Source organism: Vicugna pacos, chromosome 7 (genome assembly GCF_048564905.1).
Source record: "Vicugna pacos chromosome 7, VicPac4, whole genome shotgun sequence".
Taxonomy (NCBI): Eukaryota; Metazoa; Chordata; class Mammalia; order Artiodactyla; family Camelidae; genus Vicugna; species Vicugna pacos.
In genome coordinates, this window is record NC_132993.1 from 39,268,707 (window position 1) to 39,286,970 (window position 18,264).

The window sequence follows — 18,264 nt, forward strand, 5'->3', positions numbered from 1 at the left end:
CCCATGTCGCATTTATTTCTAGGATCAAAACCACTGGTTCCTTAGAATTCCTCTAACCACCTTCCAGTGTACACTCATCACAAAAGGCCCAGGACGTTGAATTATAACAGGTCGAATTGAGACTATAATCACTTTTCTCAGAAAATACATACAAAGGCAATCCATAAATTTTGAATAGAAATTCTGAGAAATTCTGGAGACAACTGGCAAAATTTCAACATAGGTTGATATTACATGGTATTAGTTAAATCTCTTAGCTGTGGTATGGTATCAGAAGTTATGCCAGCGAATGATCTTATTCTTAGGACATGCATGCTGAAGTATTTAGAGGTAAAGTGTCATGATGTTTGCAACTGACTTTCAAACAGAATAGGCAAAACCATACACACGTATAAAGAAAATCTGTGGAATATTTGCTCTACTATTCTTCCAACTTTTCTCTATGCTTAAAAGCTTTCATAACAAAAAAGTTAAAAAAAATTATGACTTGTGAGGTTAAAAATACCGCATTTCAATTTTACGTTAAACTGCATAGTAATACTTCATTTCATACAAAAATTAGTAAGTATTAGAAATACAGGTAACCAAACCAAGTTTAAGCTGGTGTATTGGTAGAGCCTCTAATACCATAAAGTATAATTCTTCATTAAGCCACTCAAAGCACTCATTTATAGGGTGATAGAAGATTCAGTACTAACATCACAGCACTGCCTTCCTTGAGGGTGCTAACATGCTCCCTGTGCAAGCAAGCAAACTTTTCAGAGAGCACTGCGATGGCAGTGGAGAAGGGTGAAGAAGCAATTCTGGCTGCTTTTCAGGTTGGCTTTGCAGGACTAAGCTAATAAGTTTGAGCTAGAGCCTTAATCTGCAGCTGGTGCGGTAAGCACTTTAGTATGTCTCTGACAGGAGTCTAAAGTTTAAATGCAAAACTGCTACCAGTAGCAGATGTCCTAATCTGGCTAGCACTTACTTTCTGAACAGGGCTCCTCGCAAAGGAGTGGCCAATGTTCACCAACCATTACCAATATAAGGCTGACACTCCTCTGGAGATCTCTAGTGTTTGACTAACTAGTCATCTCTAAACAAGCTTTAAATATTTTATGCATAGTCACAATAGGCCAAAGGTCTTTCATTACCAAAGTACTTAGAATCTAAGATGTCTTAGCAAATTAAAAAAAAAATGTGGGAGGGATACCTACTGATCACTCCACTGTCTGTTTACATACCTTCTTGGTAGTTGTGTGCGCCATCTGGTAAGGCAAGGAAGGGCAAATACTTCCATTCCTCTGGTAAAATGTGACTGTCGTGTCCATCTCCTGGAATCAGGGGCGGGTAAGAGAACTCAACCTAAAATGGTAAAGAGTGTTAGCCAGAAGGTGGTTGATCAAAGGCTGCATTATATTCTGACAGGCAAAAATGATTTTAAACTCTGAAAGACAGAAGTAAGGATAAGTCACACTTGATGCCACTTGATATTATCAGCAAACCTATGGTTTAGAAGAGGAAAAAGAAGTAAGAAGGAAAAATTTGTAAGCCTTTTCCCTTTTCTGATTAAAAAGGTGTTTAATTCCAATGTGCACATGAGGGTAGACGGTAGTGGTGGTGGTGACTGCTAGAGATGTACATTTGGGAGGTGTTATCAAACAGATGGTAATTGAAGACATGGAGCCTAAGAAAAACCAACATCCTACTGAACCGAGTAGGAAAGACCCAACAAAGGAATCTGAGAAGTTGAGCCAAGATCTAGATTTGCTTCTCATCAGTTGGCTCCCTTGCTTCCATGACTTGAAGCTTTGAGCTTATGGCTTTGATGGGTTGTTGGGGGTGTGAGTGAGTATTAACCACTTCAGGTTATTTTTTTCCCCAAGACTGAGAGTTGATCAATGAAAAGTCAACAAAGTCTCTCCAATACTGTGTCCTATAGAAATAACAAAGTTTTTATTATGTTTCTGGTTTCTGGCATTTCCCAGGTTTATTAGCATTTCCCCTGTGCTTCTGTTTCTTTTTGTTATTTCAGTGCAACTTGGAGAGGAAACCATTATTAAATGCTCAGGATTTGGGTAATCATATTGACTTAGAAGTTCTAGGTGTCATGTTTAATTTTCTTTCAAAGTATATTTAAGCAGGATTTTGCATTGCATTTGTAATATACACACTAAAGCTGGAACAACCTAGGAATGAGAATAACTTTTAGATCCCATCTTTAATGTGGAAAGACATGATGGCTCATTTTCCCAGTTCAAGGGAATCAAGGTGCCAGGAGGCCAGTTATAAAAAGGCTTTAGAAATTATTATTTTTAATAGGTGATCTAATTCCATACTGAGAATGTTTAAATTTCCCTGCTCCTACCTCCAGAAGCAATCAACATTTCAGTTTGAAAATTTTTCTTTAAAAGTTTGGATTATGGAGTAAAATTCCAGTGATTGGAAACTCTTAAGATTCTCAACAGCTTTATCAGATAAATTAGGAAGGCCACCTCCTAACAGGTGCAGAAATCTCAAGGTATTTCTGGGGAACTTTGAAAAGGGATGATTCACCCAAATCTATAGGTATCACAGGTAAAGCATTTGGCATGGCCTCCCTGGTCTTGAGAGGCTTTTAAAAAATTTAACCTGAGATTTCTTATTAAAGTTCCAGCAAAGTCAATTTTTAAAAAAGCCTATATGATCCCTTACACTTACATAAGTCATCAGGTCAAGTTTATTGAACAACCAGTTTACTTTGTAAACAAATTAGTTTGAGTTTGGTTATATTTGGTAGAAATGAGGGTAATTTTAGAAAGGAAAAGATTATGTTTCAGTGGATATTAAATTCTAGTATTGTTAATTAGGGCTTGTATTTACTGCCTAAGACTCACTTCCCAGACAGTTCCTTGCTATTATATTATTGTAAAGTTTAACAGAATTATTAAAAGATACTCTAAACTTGTTTCAGAAATTTAGTAATCTATCTTTGGGTGAAGATCAGATGGCCCATGACTTGCAACCAGGAGATTATGTATACTGGAAAAGATATCATTTAAAGGACTATCTCCAACCTAGATGAAAGGATCCTTATCAGGTACTCTTAACTAGCTTATGGACAGTGAAACTGAAGGGAACTGACTCTTGGATCATTATTTCCACTTAGAAAGGGGCCCTGCACTGGACTGTCCTATAGGGAGGACTGCTGACCTCAAACTCCCCTTACTAAAACAATGCTCAAACAGAAGAGAAACCATCAGGCCAGGCTGAGAAGATCCCCTCACCTGGCCAATTAATAATACCTGCTGTGACCCTGGCCATAAATATGAATTTTCTTTTGGGGCCACTCAAGCTCAATCTGAACAAGCAAAATTTCAGCTAAAGATATAACCTCCCTCAGTTGTGGGATGGAATTACATGACTAACACCAGGCTATGATCATTAAGTTGAAGGCCCCCCACTCTATGATGGGAATAATTAAACCACATAGAGGATAACCAGCCTGAAAACACCAGGAAATTGGGCTGGATGCCTTATGAACAATGCCAATAAACAATTTCCCTTAAAGACAAAGACTGGTACAGAACAGACTAAGTCAGTTGACCTGGGGATGCACTGGGCCACACCTCATGGGTGTTCTTGGCTTAAATGCTTACCTAATGACTTTACTAATACTACTAACTATATTACTTGTATTCTACCTATTTTATAGGATAATTGTTTCTTATATTACTAAATGTGTGGCTGAGCCTCTGATAAAATGAGGACTAGGCAACTTGAGGCTCATATAAGAGCCCTCCAGGTATTAATTTCCTAATCCCCAAAATCTGTCAGTTATTTTACAAAGCAAAAGGGACATTGCAGATAAGATTATCTCCAGATGGAGGATTATCCAGGTGGTCCCAATGTAATCACAAGAGTCATTATAAGAGGCAGAAAAGCCGAAGATATTTGAAGATGCTATGTTTTAAGGTACTCTGTACATGGAGGAAGGGCCATCAGCGAAGGAATGCAGGTGACCTCTAGAAGCTGGAAAAGGCAAGAAAATTAATTCTCCCCTAGAGCATCCTGAAGAAATGCAGACTCGTCAGCCCCTTGATTTTAGGCCAGTGAAACCCATTTGAGATTTCTGACCTCCAGAACTCTAATTTGTGTTGTTTTCAGTTACTAAATTTGTAGTAACAAGAGCAACAGAAAATTAATACATACTGCTAAATTTAAAAAGGAAGCAGGATATCAGTAAATACAGTATAATTCTTATTCTGTGATTCCATTTACACAAGCAATTATACATCTTTGTAAATGGATTAAAAAACATGCTTAAAGATACAATTTATATTTTTAATAAGGGTTTTATCTCTGAAGAGGTGAATAGGACAGGGAATTGGAGATAAAGGAATATTCCTGTTACACTTTTTTATCCTCATCTTTCTTGGGAAAATTTCAAATTTACAGGAAAGTTGAAAGAACTCGAACAATTTTTTAACTTTCATCTATGTTCACAAACTGCTACTTTTTGGTCACATATGCTTTATCTGTGTGGCATGTAGATGCAACAGATAACTTTTTCTAACCCACTCAAAAGTTGAGGATATTATTTACTTTAAAGTAAACTGGTATTTACTTTTAAATGACTGCTTTTACAATTTAAAATGCAGTCAACTCATAAAATTACTATAAATATAAGTGTAGATACTACATATGCTTGAAGAATTCCATGGGTAAGATAAGGCAGCTTTAGATTCACTTGCACCCAGAGTATTTATAATATCACTTCTTTGGGAAAATGTATTCAGAATTTCAAACAGCTAACTTTTGGGACACAACTTTTTCATTAATTATAGACTGCCTATACTGTGTTGACAGCTTTCTAGAATTCTTTTCTTCTGCTGGTTTACTTGCTACCAACAGGTCCTTCTGACTCAAAGCTCCTAAAACCTTGGAATTTCCTGAGAGGAACATTTTTTGTTATTTATAACAAGAGGCTTTCAACCACACCTGGCTTTATGCTAATGAGGTGATTCTTGATGGGACTAAGTGGCTCCAGGATGGGACCTGCCCTGGTCACCATAAAGGTCAAACCTCGAGTAGAGGCTAGGTACTTTCAGTTCCACCCTCAACCTGAAGGGAAGGGAGTGAGGCTGGAGACTGAGTTCAATCACCAATGGCTAATGGTTTAATCCATCATGCCTATGTAATGAAACTTCCATAAAACCCCCAAATGGTGAGGTTCAGGGAGCTTCCCAGTCGGCAAAGACTCTGAGGTGCTGGGAGGATAGTGTGCCCAGAGAGGGCATGGAAGTTCCATGCCCCATCCCACATCCCTTGTCCCGTGCATCTCTTCCATTTGGCTATCCCTTTTAATAAACCAGTAAAGGTAAGCAGTGTTTTCCTGAGTTTTATGAGCTGTTATAGGAAATTTTAGAACCCGAGTAGGGGGAACCACCAAACTGTAGCTAAGCTGAACAGAAATGCAGGTGGCCTGGGGATTTAGGACTGGTGTCTAAAGTGTGAGCATCTTGTGGGACTGAGCCCTTAAACCTGTGGAGTATGATGCTAACTCTGGGTAGTTGGTATAGAATAGGACTGAATTGTAGGGTGGCCAGTTGGTGTGTGGGGAAAACTAAACAAAAATGAATCTATTTCCCAATAAATGGGATTTATAAATCTTTTTTGGGGGGGAGGGTTAGGTTTGTTTGTTTATTTAATGGAGATACTAGAGATTGAACCCAGGACCCGTGTGTGCTAAGCACATTCTCTACCACTCAGCTATACCCTCCCCCCTTATAAATCTTAAGTTGTATGTTCTTCGTATTTTGCATACTGACTCAATATTCTAGATGCCTCTTTTCGATATCTCCAAAATAATACAGACAGATACACAATTCATGGCACAGAGGCTTAAGAGTCTTAAATCGCTTGGAAAATACCTGAGACTTAGATAATAGTTGAATCAAAATGCAATCTAAACAACAGTGCCGATAAAACCAAGCAGTACCACAGAAAGTAAAGGCAGGTATAGTAGGGTGCCTCACTGTACATCTCCGGGTAACCACCATGCAGTTTACATGAAGAGCTCTCCCTGCAGCTGTGCTGTACAGGGTTTACATATTGTACATGGTAGCCCTAAGTATATGTGAAAAATCACTGACAAAAACCAAAGTAAATCCCTAGAGATTAAGAAATATCCAGAATAATTATTATCCAGTAGGGTTACTATTTAATAGTGAAAGTTCACAGCCCAAAATCTAAATTAAATCTGAGGATCAAAGATGGTATCTGGTAGGGCATTAGCACACACAATGTGTAACAGATACATCAAATGTTCCCCTAAAGAAATATTAAACCATGCAAATTTCAAGTATCTCTCTTGTTATGTCAACCAATTTGTCATGTGGCAAAATCTATTCTGATCTCAATTAGTAGTAATAATTTACATACTCAAATAACTACAATAGATAAAAGGGAAAAAGAAGACTGGCTGATTTTTAACAAGTGAAAGATGCTCTAATCACAAGGACTAAAAGGGCAATTTTTCTAAATGCTAAATGAACTATGTAAGAAATGGTGAATATGTTTATCCTCCAGAGGGTGGTAAATATTACCACCCTCTTCCATAGTTTACAAGTCAAACTGGTGCCCTCCAGTCAGATTCCATTTACTTTGTATTTTGCTCAGAGGCAAAAGATTGAAAAAACAATAATGAAAAACTACAAAAACAATAACATAGTGTCCTGGTGTGAACTCTAAGTACTTCAAAACCACCCTTTGTTCACTTTCTAACAATGCAACATCCACTCCACTGTCAGAGCACCATAGCACCAGTAGAAGCCACAATGCTAAACAGCACACAAATTAAATACATCCACAGTCTCCACAGATATGGGTTCAACAGGGCTTACCCAAGGGAAGGAAAGGGCTTCCTGGAAATTCTGAACCAGCTGCTCTGCCTCTCCACTCCCTTTCTAGGCATCCCTTTTATCCCAGAAGCATAGGGTATTTGTTTTCTTAACAAGTACCAAGGCTCTGTCAAGATGTTTTTCACTTTAAAGGAAACCCTGGATGTAGAAGACATGTCTATTCTAAGTTATGTTTTCCCTCCCAATTTCGTGAAGATTTAATACTACAAAAGAACTGGCAGTCTTCCTCATAGTTCTCTTACAAAGTTGGCAGAGCTGAAAGTACAAAGGGATGATAGGAATATGGTATATAAAATTCCTCTAATGCAGGAGAGGAAGAGGATTTATAAAAAACATACAGTGGAATGAAGACTGGTGTCCTGGATGATATGATATAAATGGAACATTATTTAGCCCTGTTATTGAAAATATATACAAAGCTACAAAATATATACTAAGCTACAAAAATTATTTTCTTGCAGAAGAAAATTAGAAATTTCCTAACAAATGATTTAAATCAATTTATTTTAATGAACTCTACCCTAGCAATCTTTTACACATCAATTTATTTTTAACATTTCAATACTAGAACTTTAACATAGCAAAAAAAAAATTCAATTTCTAGATATGCACCATACCCACCAAATAGAGTCTAACAAATTATTATTATCACCTGTGAAAGCCAATGGGGGCAGGAATGGGTTCCTTAACAACCCCGTAGTCATTTCCGTCTGTGGATACACAGCTAACATACTTTGTGACAATGAGTTGGATAAAGAAAATACAAGTGCAGAGAGCCATATTTCAAATCTAACTGGACATCCAAACATAGCTGTTTCTGAAGTCAGACTTCTGACAATTTAATTACCTAGAACACTGCCGATCAGGAATAAGTGAGAAAAGTATCTATCGGCCTAACCAGCTATCATGAAGCCGCTGATAGAATACTAAGGAGAATTCTTAAGGTCGTCTTTCACAACTCATGGCTAAGTTACTTTATTTCATACATATTTAGCAGATGTGGTCTCCCAGTCCATGGAAAAAAAGCAGCAACATACGAGAAAGCAGGGAGAGGAAACTGAAAGCCATGTTATGCTTCTGGTCAACATGGAGAAGTAACTATTAACTGCTCTGCCATCTCTCTGCCTCTAACTGGCTATCAAAAGCCTAGCTGAGTCAGAGGCATGTGTGAAACACTGTTTAAAAAAAAAAAACAACCCCCCCCCAAAAAAACCGAGAATGCCATAGCACAATGAGTGACATTTGTTAGGAAGGCAGAATTTCTGCTTCAAAATCTATTTTAACAAGATCTCCACAGGGAAAAAAAAAAGGCTTAAAATAGTCTCCACACTCTGAAATGGTGCAAAGTCACAAGGATGTTCTTTACTGCACTACTCAAAATAGCAAAAAACTGGAATGCCATCTAAGCGTCCAAAAAGGAGAAGTTGAAGATTTTGAGAAAATACTGTTTATAATTCAACATTATCAAAATGGAAGATATTAATAGTATAGTGTCACACTACAAAAGGCAGGTCAAAAACTTGTTTATATAATGCATTTTGGGGAAAAGTTACGTATATTCATTAAAGTACGGAGAACCAGAGGAATATTCATCCAAGTGTTAAGAGCAGATTTCTCTAGGATACAGGATTTTAAGTGCTAATTTTCTTCTCTATATTTTCTCACTTTTCTACTACAGTGAGTATATACTACTTATGAAAGCATATCATTTTTTAAAAGCAGCTGGAATATGATTAAAATTTTTTCAAAAATATCAATTTAAGTAACATATTCTAAAAATATCCTAGAGAGAAACTAAGCTTTTAATCTGAGGACATCTTGAACAAATATAATAGAATCAATTTGTCTCAGAATTACTAGGTAAAGACTCTTCTCCCTACGTCTTCATCTTCCTCTTGTAGTGCCCATTCCCTGACAGACCAGGGTCCTTCTGCAGTCTTCCCTACCTAGCAAAATCTGTCCTCAGCAAAGGATTTGAACCACGTTGATAACAAGGAGAAAGTTATGGATGATATGTAAGCAGTCTACAGGAGATCAAAGACTTCAGCCAAAGAAAGAAATTTAGGCACTGCTGAGCACTTTCTAGCTATCTGGGAAGAATTATAAAAGGACAAAAGAATCTTCCTGATATTTCTAAATTTCCATTACAGACGTTGACCCCCCACCCTGCTTAGCTGTGATGCCAAGGCCTACATGAAAATGATTCCACTGCTGTAGGTATTAAAGTTGTCGCCCTGCAAAGTCAGAGATTTTCATCATTTCAGCATATAGAAAGTATGGCTAAAATAAGGAACAAACCGTCACCAAAATATTAAAGTTCAAGAAATAAAAGTGCTATGGAGGGCCAGAAAATGCAAACTTCTCTCCGGAGTTTCTCTGAGTAGTTAAAAAAATCTTTAGATATTATTCTTCCCTAACCTCTAAATATCCAAAATTGTTTTTTCTGTTTCAAAGAACTGCTTATTCCAACAAGAATCACAAGATACCTCCCCAAGTTTCATCATTGTCACCATAGGATTCCATTGATAGAAGGTGGCAAAACTGCATGCCTGTCAGCCAGCCATCTGTTACCAAAACCTGAATGGGTCAGGGTTTGACACTATTACCCTAACATAAACCAACCCCCACCCCAATCTCCTCATCCCATCCCTGAATTTGCAATGCAGCATCCTGCTATTCAGAGATTTTCTCAGCATCAGCCTACTCAGACCAACAGGAAAATACACTGTTCTCTTCACTGCTTCTAGTTTGCTTTATTCACTGTTGAAACTAGTGCAAACATGAGTTCTAGTTCTTCTATAATTCTACTTTTTAAAGAAGTACAGTCTGGTAAAACCAGTTTATTCAAGAATTAAAACTGCTAGGACTATGAAGACAAATATATGTACGTATATGCATGACTGGGACATTGTGCTGTACACCAAAAATTCACATACTGTAACTGACTGTACTTCAATTAAAAAAAATAGGAAAAATTATTTAAAACTACTAGCTATATATACAAAACCATGACTCCTATCAGAATAGTGGTCTAAATTCAAGTAATAATTCAACTTTTTATGATGTCACTTTGGAAAATAACTATTCCCTATTGAGTGTTTAAATAAGTTCCAATCTATCTATGAAAGAACTAAAACGTTTATTTAATATCCATTTGATTATATTATTTTGCCAAAAATTATGCTAAACTGACAAATACAGCTTATATAATTACTTCCACAAAGCAAGTAAGGAACAAACAAAACCCTGGAACACACAATCTGTAACAAGCAAACTACTACAGAGATGATGTCCAAAGTTACCTCATGTCAATGAGTCTAACTGCAGGTGAGTTTTTAAGGAAGAAGAGTTCTTTGCTAAATATTAAATTTTTTAAAATTTCAGGGGAAGAGTCGAAATGGACAAATATTTCAAAATCATTTGAAATGGTATGGTAGTAATTTAGCTCACTTAAAATGTTCTAAAAGTTAAGTACATCAATAAACTAGAATAATGACTACTAGAAGCTAATAGGTTACTACAGAAATCATTTCCACAAATTACCCAAATAAAAGTAAAAAAAAAAATCAAAAGATAAAGTTAATAGATGTTCATTTTAACTAAAATGAAAGAATTTTTCATTTTAAATACACCTGAAGGCCTCAAAGGTGGAAAAAAATGTAGGAAACAAGATGAACAAATGGACACCTAAATGCCTAGTTTGAGGATCTCCAACACAGACGGCTTTCACCTTGTCCATGTGAAACAAACCGACTCTTTTATCATAGGGCACTTTTATAACATTAGAGACTACAAAAATTTAGTACATTTCCTTAGGTAAAGTTATGTTCAGCAGACTGCTGAAAGGAGTAACTTTTTTAAACAAAGGTTTTACTTCGGCTCACTTAAGCCTTAAAATTACACATTACAACCAAGAATGGGAATTTTCACAATGAATAATCTCAGTAGATGGAAAGAACTGTTGATCAACATGACCTGCAGCATTCTGAATACTTGGAAGAGCAGTCTAACAAAGCACCCTAAAACATTCTAAAACAATCTGAAGCAATAGTCACAATTCAATGAGCCATGCACTTTTAATCCTTTACACCTGGAAGTAAATCTTAAGGTGGAGAAGGTAGCTGATTAATCCATCGTGAAGGAAATCTTACAAAATTAGAAAGCCTGAAACACCTGTTATACTGATTAAAGGAGAACAGTTTCCAGAACAGTCCTTCTGCCTAAGACTTAAATACATGTAATATAGGTACTTTATATCATATGTATTTGGATTTTGAAGGGTTAAGAAAGCAGAGTTGTAGGCCATCTAAAATTATTTGCAGACGTGAGGAATACCCTTTAAGAACAATATAACATATATTGGAACTTTCAGTACATTTTCTTGCTATTTTATTTTATAAAAACTATGACAAAAAAGGGAGAAAGTTGGGAAACCAAAAATGAGAGAGCTGAACAAACTATTTTCCCATCATTATACCTCAGTTGAACATCCTGTTCCAGCTGGATGAACTACCATGAATTAATACAAATTGTCTCCAGCAAGTTTGTTTTGACTGCATTCACTTGTCAATTTCATCAGCCAGCTCAGTGAGAGCCTTTTCATTCATGTGCTCTGTTGTCTGAGTGGAGTAGCTATGTTAGCAGCCCCTAGACACAACCCGACTACTACCAGAGGGTTTCAAAGAAGTTTTTCAGGTTATCAGCTCATCCATCCTTAAGTCTCTTTAGAGTCCAGAAATCAGTCTCATCTCTCCAACCAACCTCCACCAGAAGAGTAACAGGAAAATAACAGATTACTAATAAGCCAACATTTTTGAGAAACAGTAATTATTCTGTTTCTCTAAAATATAAGTGTTTTGAGTCTTGCAAAAGCTACAGAATATGCACTAGATCTAAAAATCACTTTCTTGATCACTGCATTTTGACTTTAACAAGCTGTAACAAATTCTTATTTGATTTGCAAAACCAGGTTCTTAGCTCTTCCTTTTCTGCTATGAGGTTAAGTATAATCTTAAAAGGCTTGTTTTCTTTCAGTCAGTGGTAAGAACATAAACAATAATAGATTTCTCATCTTTCATTGCACTGTGGCAGAATCCTCTGCATTCTCTTCCACTCTATCAGCAACCTAGGTGAACAACCAACAAGTATATGTATCCAAAAATAATTGTCTGTCTCTGTGAAGCACCTCGTGGATTACAAATACATATATATATATATATATGTGTGTGTGTGTGTGTATATATGTATATAAACATACACACACACGGCATGTAATTTTCAATTCTACAATCTAAAAGTGCTACTAAGAGATGCAGTTATGAACACTCGGGATATCTGACCTTCAATGTTAGTACTAACAAAGAGGCTCTCCTTACCAAACTTAAGTCAGGCAGCTCTGAACTCTTCTCAATTAGGCCCTGACTTTTGGACTTCTGTGTTCATTTCTGCATCATCTAATTTTAGCAAGAATCCTCTTAGATGGGTTTAGCTAGAAACCCCCTTTACCCCGATGTACTAGCTTTTCATCCACTGGCCCCCACTGTGCTCCTTGGCTATAAATTCTCACTTCCCTTTGTATTCAGAATCATGTCCAGTTCTATATTGAGGTCTCTTTCCCAATGTTGCATAGCTTTTCTAAACAAATTCTTTTTTACCACTAACTAGCTGCGTAAGTATGCTTAAGTCACTGAACCTTTCTAGGTTTCAGTTTACTCATCTGTAAATTTAAGGGAGGTGGAGTGGATCTCTAAAGATCCCTACCAGGTCTACAATTCTCATGAAGAAATCTGGTAGAGGAAAATGAAGTACAGAAAAAATTACTCAATTTGGACTTGCTGGAGGTCACGGAGCAGTTAAGCCAGGACATCATCCAGATCTCCCAACTCTCACCCAACATGATGTTCATTTTACAAAAACTAGTCACCTTTACCTTAGTGCTGAAACCAAAACCCAGGCAAATCCAGAGAAAGGGTATGACACCCAGGGTGCTGCTTCATCTTACAATCCGTTGTTCAGTGTTTTTTAATTCCTAAGCAGCATTACATTTGTTTCATAAATCATGTTTCTCTTCTAGGAAAATGTATCATATTACTTTTGCCAATAAGACAGGCAGAACACATAATAATTAATCTTGACTCTAGATGACAGCAAATATTAAGAGATTGTACTCTATTTCCTACCATTATTTCCTTCTTTTTTGCCATTAAACATTCCATTCAGTTTAGTTTACCCTAAAAGACTCCGAGATACCACGTGGCTCAGCTGAGTGAACAAACTTGGTGCTGAGACAATTCTGACTCCACCAAGATGGTTTTACTTCCTCCAAGTGTCAGTTATTTCACCCATATTCACAAGATAAGTTATGAAATGACAACTAACATCAAAAATGTGAAGTTTAAAAGTATTAAAAATCTAGTGAACACTGTATTTACATGCCATGGTATAATAATCTCAAATGTCTATTTTCTTACCTCTAAATATAGGGCCACATTAAAAAAATTTTATTCTACTGCTCCTGCTTGGAATTTTTTAAAATACCACACTGAATAATGCCACTTCCTCCTTGGTATCTTTCTATGCCATTTTTACCTGAGGGACAAGGAATATGATACATTTTAAAGTTAAGCAGTCTTTAAAACACATACAAACACAACTATCCTTTCAACACTCCCTTCATCTTTCTTTCACTTTTCTGTTATCATTCTCTAACGAACTTAAATTTTGTCAATAAAAGTCCTGTAAAATGTTATTTTCTGTGAAACGCAAGAAACAAAATGCTGCATGACCTAATGATAGCAATCGGTATTTTTAACACTGTAAGCATTTCAATTTACTGTTCACTAGCACATTATGACATCATTGCCTTCCAGTGTTTGCTCTCATTAAACAATCCTGTTTCCATCTTTGTTTCCTTGCCTTCAATACATAGATTACAAATGTCGTATTGTTCTCGTTCACCATTTCAGTTAAGAAGCTTAAAACTGACTTTGTAGTTGCACATTTCTTTGCTCGGTAAATAACACTTTCATTACAACTGAGCTGGAGAGGTCAATCTCTCACAAAAAGGCAGGATCTGAACAAGATCAAATAGCAACACCAAGGCCCAATAGGAAGGGAGGCGGAGTCAACACACCACCTAACACGACGGGTTCTAGGGCTTCCATACACAGATAAACAAAGGAAGTGGATTTTCCCACGGCGCCGCATGTGCTTCAACCAACCTGAGGCACTCGTGTGGAAGCCCACAGCTCATTACCTTGAAAACGCTGCCCAGGTGCTGAATTTTTCTAAAGGATCCCACTACAGGTGGACACCCAGAAAGTCAACGGAGACAGAGATGGATGGGGAAGAGTGGCTGACCTTCCTACCACACCACCAAAGAATCTAATAAATATCTACCAACATAGCGACACATAGCTCCTCCGCCGCTCAAGATACAATTTTCAAGGGCAGGAGAAAGGGAGCGTGGGGGTGGGCTTCAGGTGGGGCAACTGCGCGGAGCTAGAGAAAGGAGCCAAGTTCAGGGGCAAAGGGTCGCGGGCTCTGTAGGGAGGGCCCCACAGAGCCAAGGGGAGTGCGTGCCCGGGGCGCGCGAACGCCCGAACGGCCGGGGGCGGGCTCGGGCCCCTTCCTCACCTGGCAGCCCTTCTTGTGGTGAAAGCCGACCACCACGATGTGCAGTACGGGCCCCCGAGTGGCGCCATCGCCGCCCCGCCCCGCCTTCTCCATGGGCAGCCGCCTCAGGCCCGCACCACGACGACGTCAACCGCAAAGAGCGGCGGGCCGGGCAAGCCAGTGATCCCCAGGAGGATGGCGAGCGGCGGATTTCAGGCGTCAGGGAGGGCGCCGCATGAGGACCGCGCCGGGGGCCGGGATGAGGCCGAGGCTGCTGCAGCTCTGCGCCGCCCCGCGGGCCGCGGCCGCGCTTCCCTCATCCGCTTCCGCTGCTTCCGGGCCGTCACCTGATGCGGCGGCCGCCGCCGGCGAGGCGGGACTAGGCAGGACCCGGAGGGAGCTGAGGGGCGGAGCGCCGCCGGGGTGGGCGGGGCCCGGTGGGGCGGCTCGGCACACCTGTCCCTGGTCACCGCTTCCCCGCGCGACGATTCCGCCTCCTCTGCCCTCGCTTTCTCCTCCTCAGAATCTTGGTCCCTCCCCACCTCTTTCCTCAGCGTTCCTTCCTATTTTTGGTTCACTTTCCGAGTATCCAGTTCCTTCACTCTCTCCTTCGCCGCTCTGGCCTAGGGTTTCTCTGCCATTTACTCTTAAATTTTGGTAACAGGGAGGACTGTTGGTGAGGCTCTGTAGTTGTGTATTCAAACCTTCAAATCACTACTTACCCAGGGTTTCGCTTGTACTTCGTTCTAGGTTTTTTCCCCCTTATTTAAATATTATATATAGGAGTGTGGAAGCGTTTTAAGGCCTGAAGCAGAATACCGTTGAAAAGAAAGGAAATTTACGGAGAGACCTGTAAAATGATTATTCTAGTCCTGCTATTTTAAAAAACATATCCATTCTCCATTTTTCTGGGTTTAGTACTCTAGTCAGCACAAAATATATGGGGTCTGTTATCACCAGGGTATTTTATTTCCTTACTGACTGTACTAGTTCAATTTTTTCAAAAGAACCATTGAATCTCATTCTGTGTCAATTTAAAGTGAATAATGGAAATACTGATAGGTTTAACAAGTCTTATCCAGGGCAGTCTGGGGATAAATCTAAAGGATAGGTGACTATTTCAAATAGTTTTCGCAAGTCTTAGACTAACTGGCTGTGAAGTTTACCGTTACAAGTTGCACATCTCAGTTTAGACAACTTTAGCAATTAATACTTCTACTTCCAGCTTTGAAATTTAAGGACCCGCATTCTAATCTAAGGATAACTGAGAAAAACAGTAAACTTTTTATAATCTACTTTCTATGATTCAGTAGAACTTTTTTCATGCATGTCAAGCTCATGCTCTGTCACTGAGCTATACCTCTCTCCCCTCAGTAGAATTATTTTAATGCTAATAAAAATACTGTAGAAATTTTTCAGAATGTTGCTACTGTTTCTTTTCTGTATTATAAAATTCTTGGCCTTGGTGCAGAAATGTGTGTGAAACTTTATTATTCCATGTATACAGAACATGTTACTGTTTTCTTTTGTCTGCCTTGACATTTTCCACAATTGGCATAGCTAAAACTAAAGTGTAATTGAATATCTTTTTAAAAAGATATAAGGGTAGGGCATATCAGAACTCTGCATCTACAGTGAATGCTGATTGCTTAATTCATTGTGCAGAAGACCCCAGTAACAGCTTTGTAAAAATCTGTGTCATTTTGCATCCTAGGGCCTCCAACTAAGATTAAATAATTTATTCATAACTTTTATGCTGCTTAAATGTTTAAAAATATGTCATTAAAATAAACTACTGAAATAAAAATATGTCGGTTAAAATAATGATATAAACAAAGAAGATCTGTTACAGGGAAAATTGGGAGACAAAATAAGCAAGGGGATTTCCAGAATTTTTTCTATGTCTAATAATACAGACCAGTTCATTTAACAGTTTAGAATAACAACTTTTACATTCGTTTTTAATGAGTTGTATTAATATAAAATAAATTCATTAACAAGATGTTTATAATGTTCTTTATTTTAAAAAGTATTAGAAAAAGATGATTAAGATTGGAAATAGCAATCTGAGATAATGGAATCCTTTCTGAACATTATTTTGAAATATTATTTGCTTGTATTTAAAAAAATGTTTTTTAAGGGGTAGATAATTGGGTTTACTTATTTATTTTAATGGAGGTACTGGGGATTGAATGCAGGACCTCCTGCATACTAAGCATGTGCTCTACCACTGAGCTATACTCTCCCCTCTTTGGGTTGTATTTTTATGATGACATTTAACGCCAGGGAAAAAATTTAAAATGCTTTTCTGAACACACAATACATTGAAGAGCCTTTTTTAGTTACATGTATTTTATGATGAATTACAAATTCTATTTTGTCAGCTCTGTTAGAGCTAACAGGAGAAAAACTCTGGAGACATAGAGCTAAGATATTGTTTTAAATTCATTAAAAATGAGCTCTCCATCTGGAATTGGCCTGTTGTTTCATTTTGTGTCTTGCCTCAGGAAAGAATGCAATAAAATAAAACCATTCCCTTCCTGCAATCTCCATTAACCCTACTGTGTAAATGAATTATATCTCCTTTTTTAGAATTTAAAGAGACTTTCTTTACTCTTCTTCAATAGTATTGAATATTGCCAATGTTAATTTTGTTCTTCTAATGAATTTTGACTTTGTTAAAGCATATTTTTCTGAATTTTAAACTCTACCAGGTAGCAACAGTGCTTTGAATTTAGTCCCTACTCTCATTATGGTATGATGAAAATAAAACATGAAGACTCAATTCTTGTTTTATTTTCATCAAACAGCAACAGAAAAGGGCTTCACAAAGAAATTTGGCATTTGTCTTTGGCATCATATTAAGATTTAAAGAGGTTGTTAAGGAATATGAGTGAAATAGAATAAGAATCAATTTAAAGAACATTAGACATTATAGTACACCTGGAACTGTGATAGGCAAAGTGCATTAAAGAAATAGAGGTAGGGAGGGTATAGCATGCACAAGGTCCTGAGTTCAATCCCTGGTACCTCCATCAAAAGAAAAAAATCTCTGGTACCTCCATCAAAATTAAAAAAAAAAAAAAAAAGGAAACCTGATTACCTCCCCCCAGAAAGTAAATAAATAAAAATAAATAAACATTCAAAAAAAAAAAAAAAAAGAACAACAACAAAGAAAGAAAAAAGAAGAAAGAAAAAAAGAAATTGTAAGCAGATAGGGTAGGGGGGTCCTGGGAGTAAAAGAACCAGATATAGATTTTTTTTTCATGAAAAAAATTTTTCTTATTGAAATATAGTTGATTTACAGTGTTGTGTTAATTTCTGGTGTACAACATAGTGACTCATTTATACATATGAAAGAGTAAGAACATGTAGGGTCCTCCCTGGTACATTCTTGAGTTCCAAGGGGCAGATTCAAATAGTTCCCTCAGGGAAGGGACAGAGTGCAGAGGCAAGAAAGGAAAAGTCAAGAAACAATAGTACAGCCTTGGGGCAGGGTCCTGGTTCCCTCTCAAAAAATATACATAATATCTTTTGAGTTCTTTGGCAGGAATAAAGGCCCCCACCCAGGTGGGGAGGCAACTTCAGGCTGAGCACAGGATTTCTGGAACACTGCCCTGTTACCTCAGCACCAACCAATCAGAAGAAAGTCACACACCCTGCTGTCCTCACCCCAAATTTTGTCTGTAAAGACTTTTCCCCGAAAATCTTCAGGGAGTTCGGGGTTTTCAGACATGAGCTACCTGTTCTTGCTTGGCTCTACAGT

General features: G+C 37.8%; 1 protein-coding gene across 3 annotated transcripts in view; it reads right to left on the reverse strand.

Annotated features, from left to right (window-relative positions):
- The window catches only part of AVL9 (AVL9 cell migration associated), a 46,785-nt gene extending 31,941 nt beyond the window's left edge, over positions 1–14,844 (reverse strand). For all 3 annotated transcript variants that reach the window (XR_012074367.1, XR_012074368.1, XM_072964707.1), the window contains exons 1-2: positions 14,520–14,844; positions 1,227–1,347 (exon numbers count right to left, since the gene is read on the reverse strand). Coding sequence is in view for 1 of the 3 variants with exons in the window: in XM_072964707.1 (XP_072820808.1) it covers positions 1,227–1,347; positions 14,520–14,612 (214 nt within the window). In the remaining 2 variants the exon portion in view is untranslated. The remainder of the gene's footprint in view (positions 1–1,226; positions 1,348–14,519) is intronic.
- Between the last annotated feature and the right edge of the window lie 3,420 nt (positions 14,845–18,264).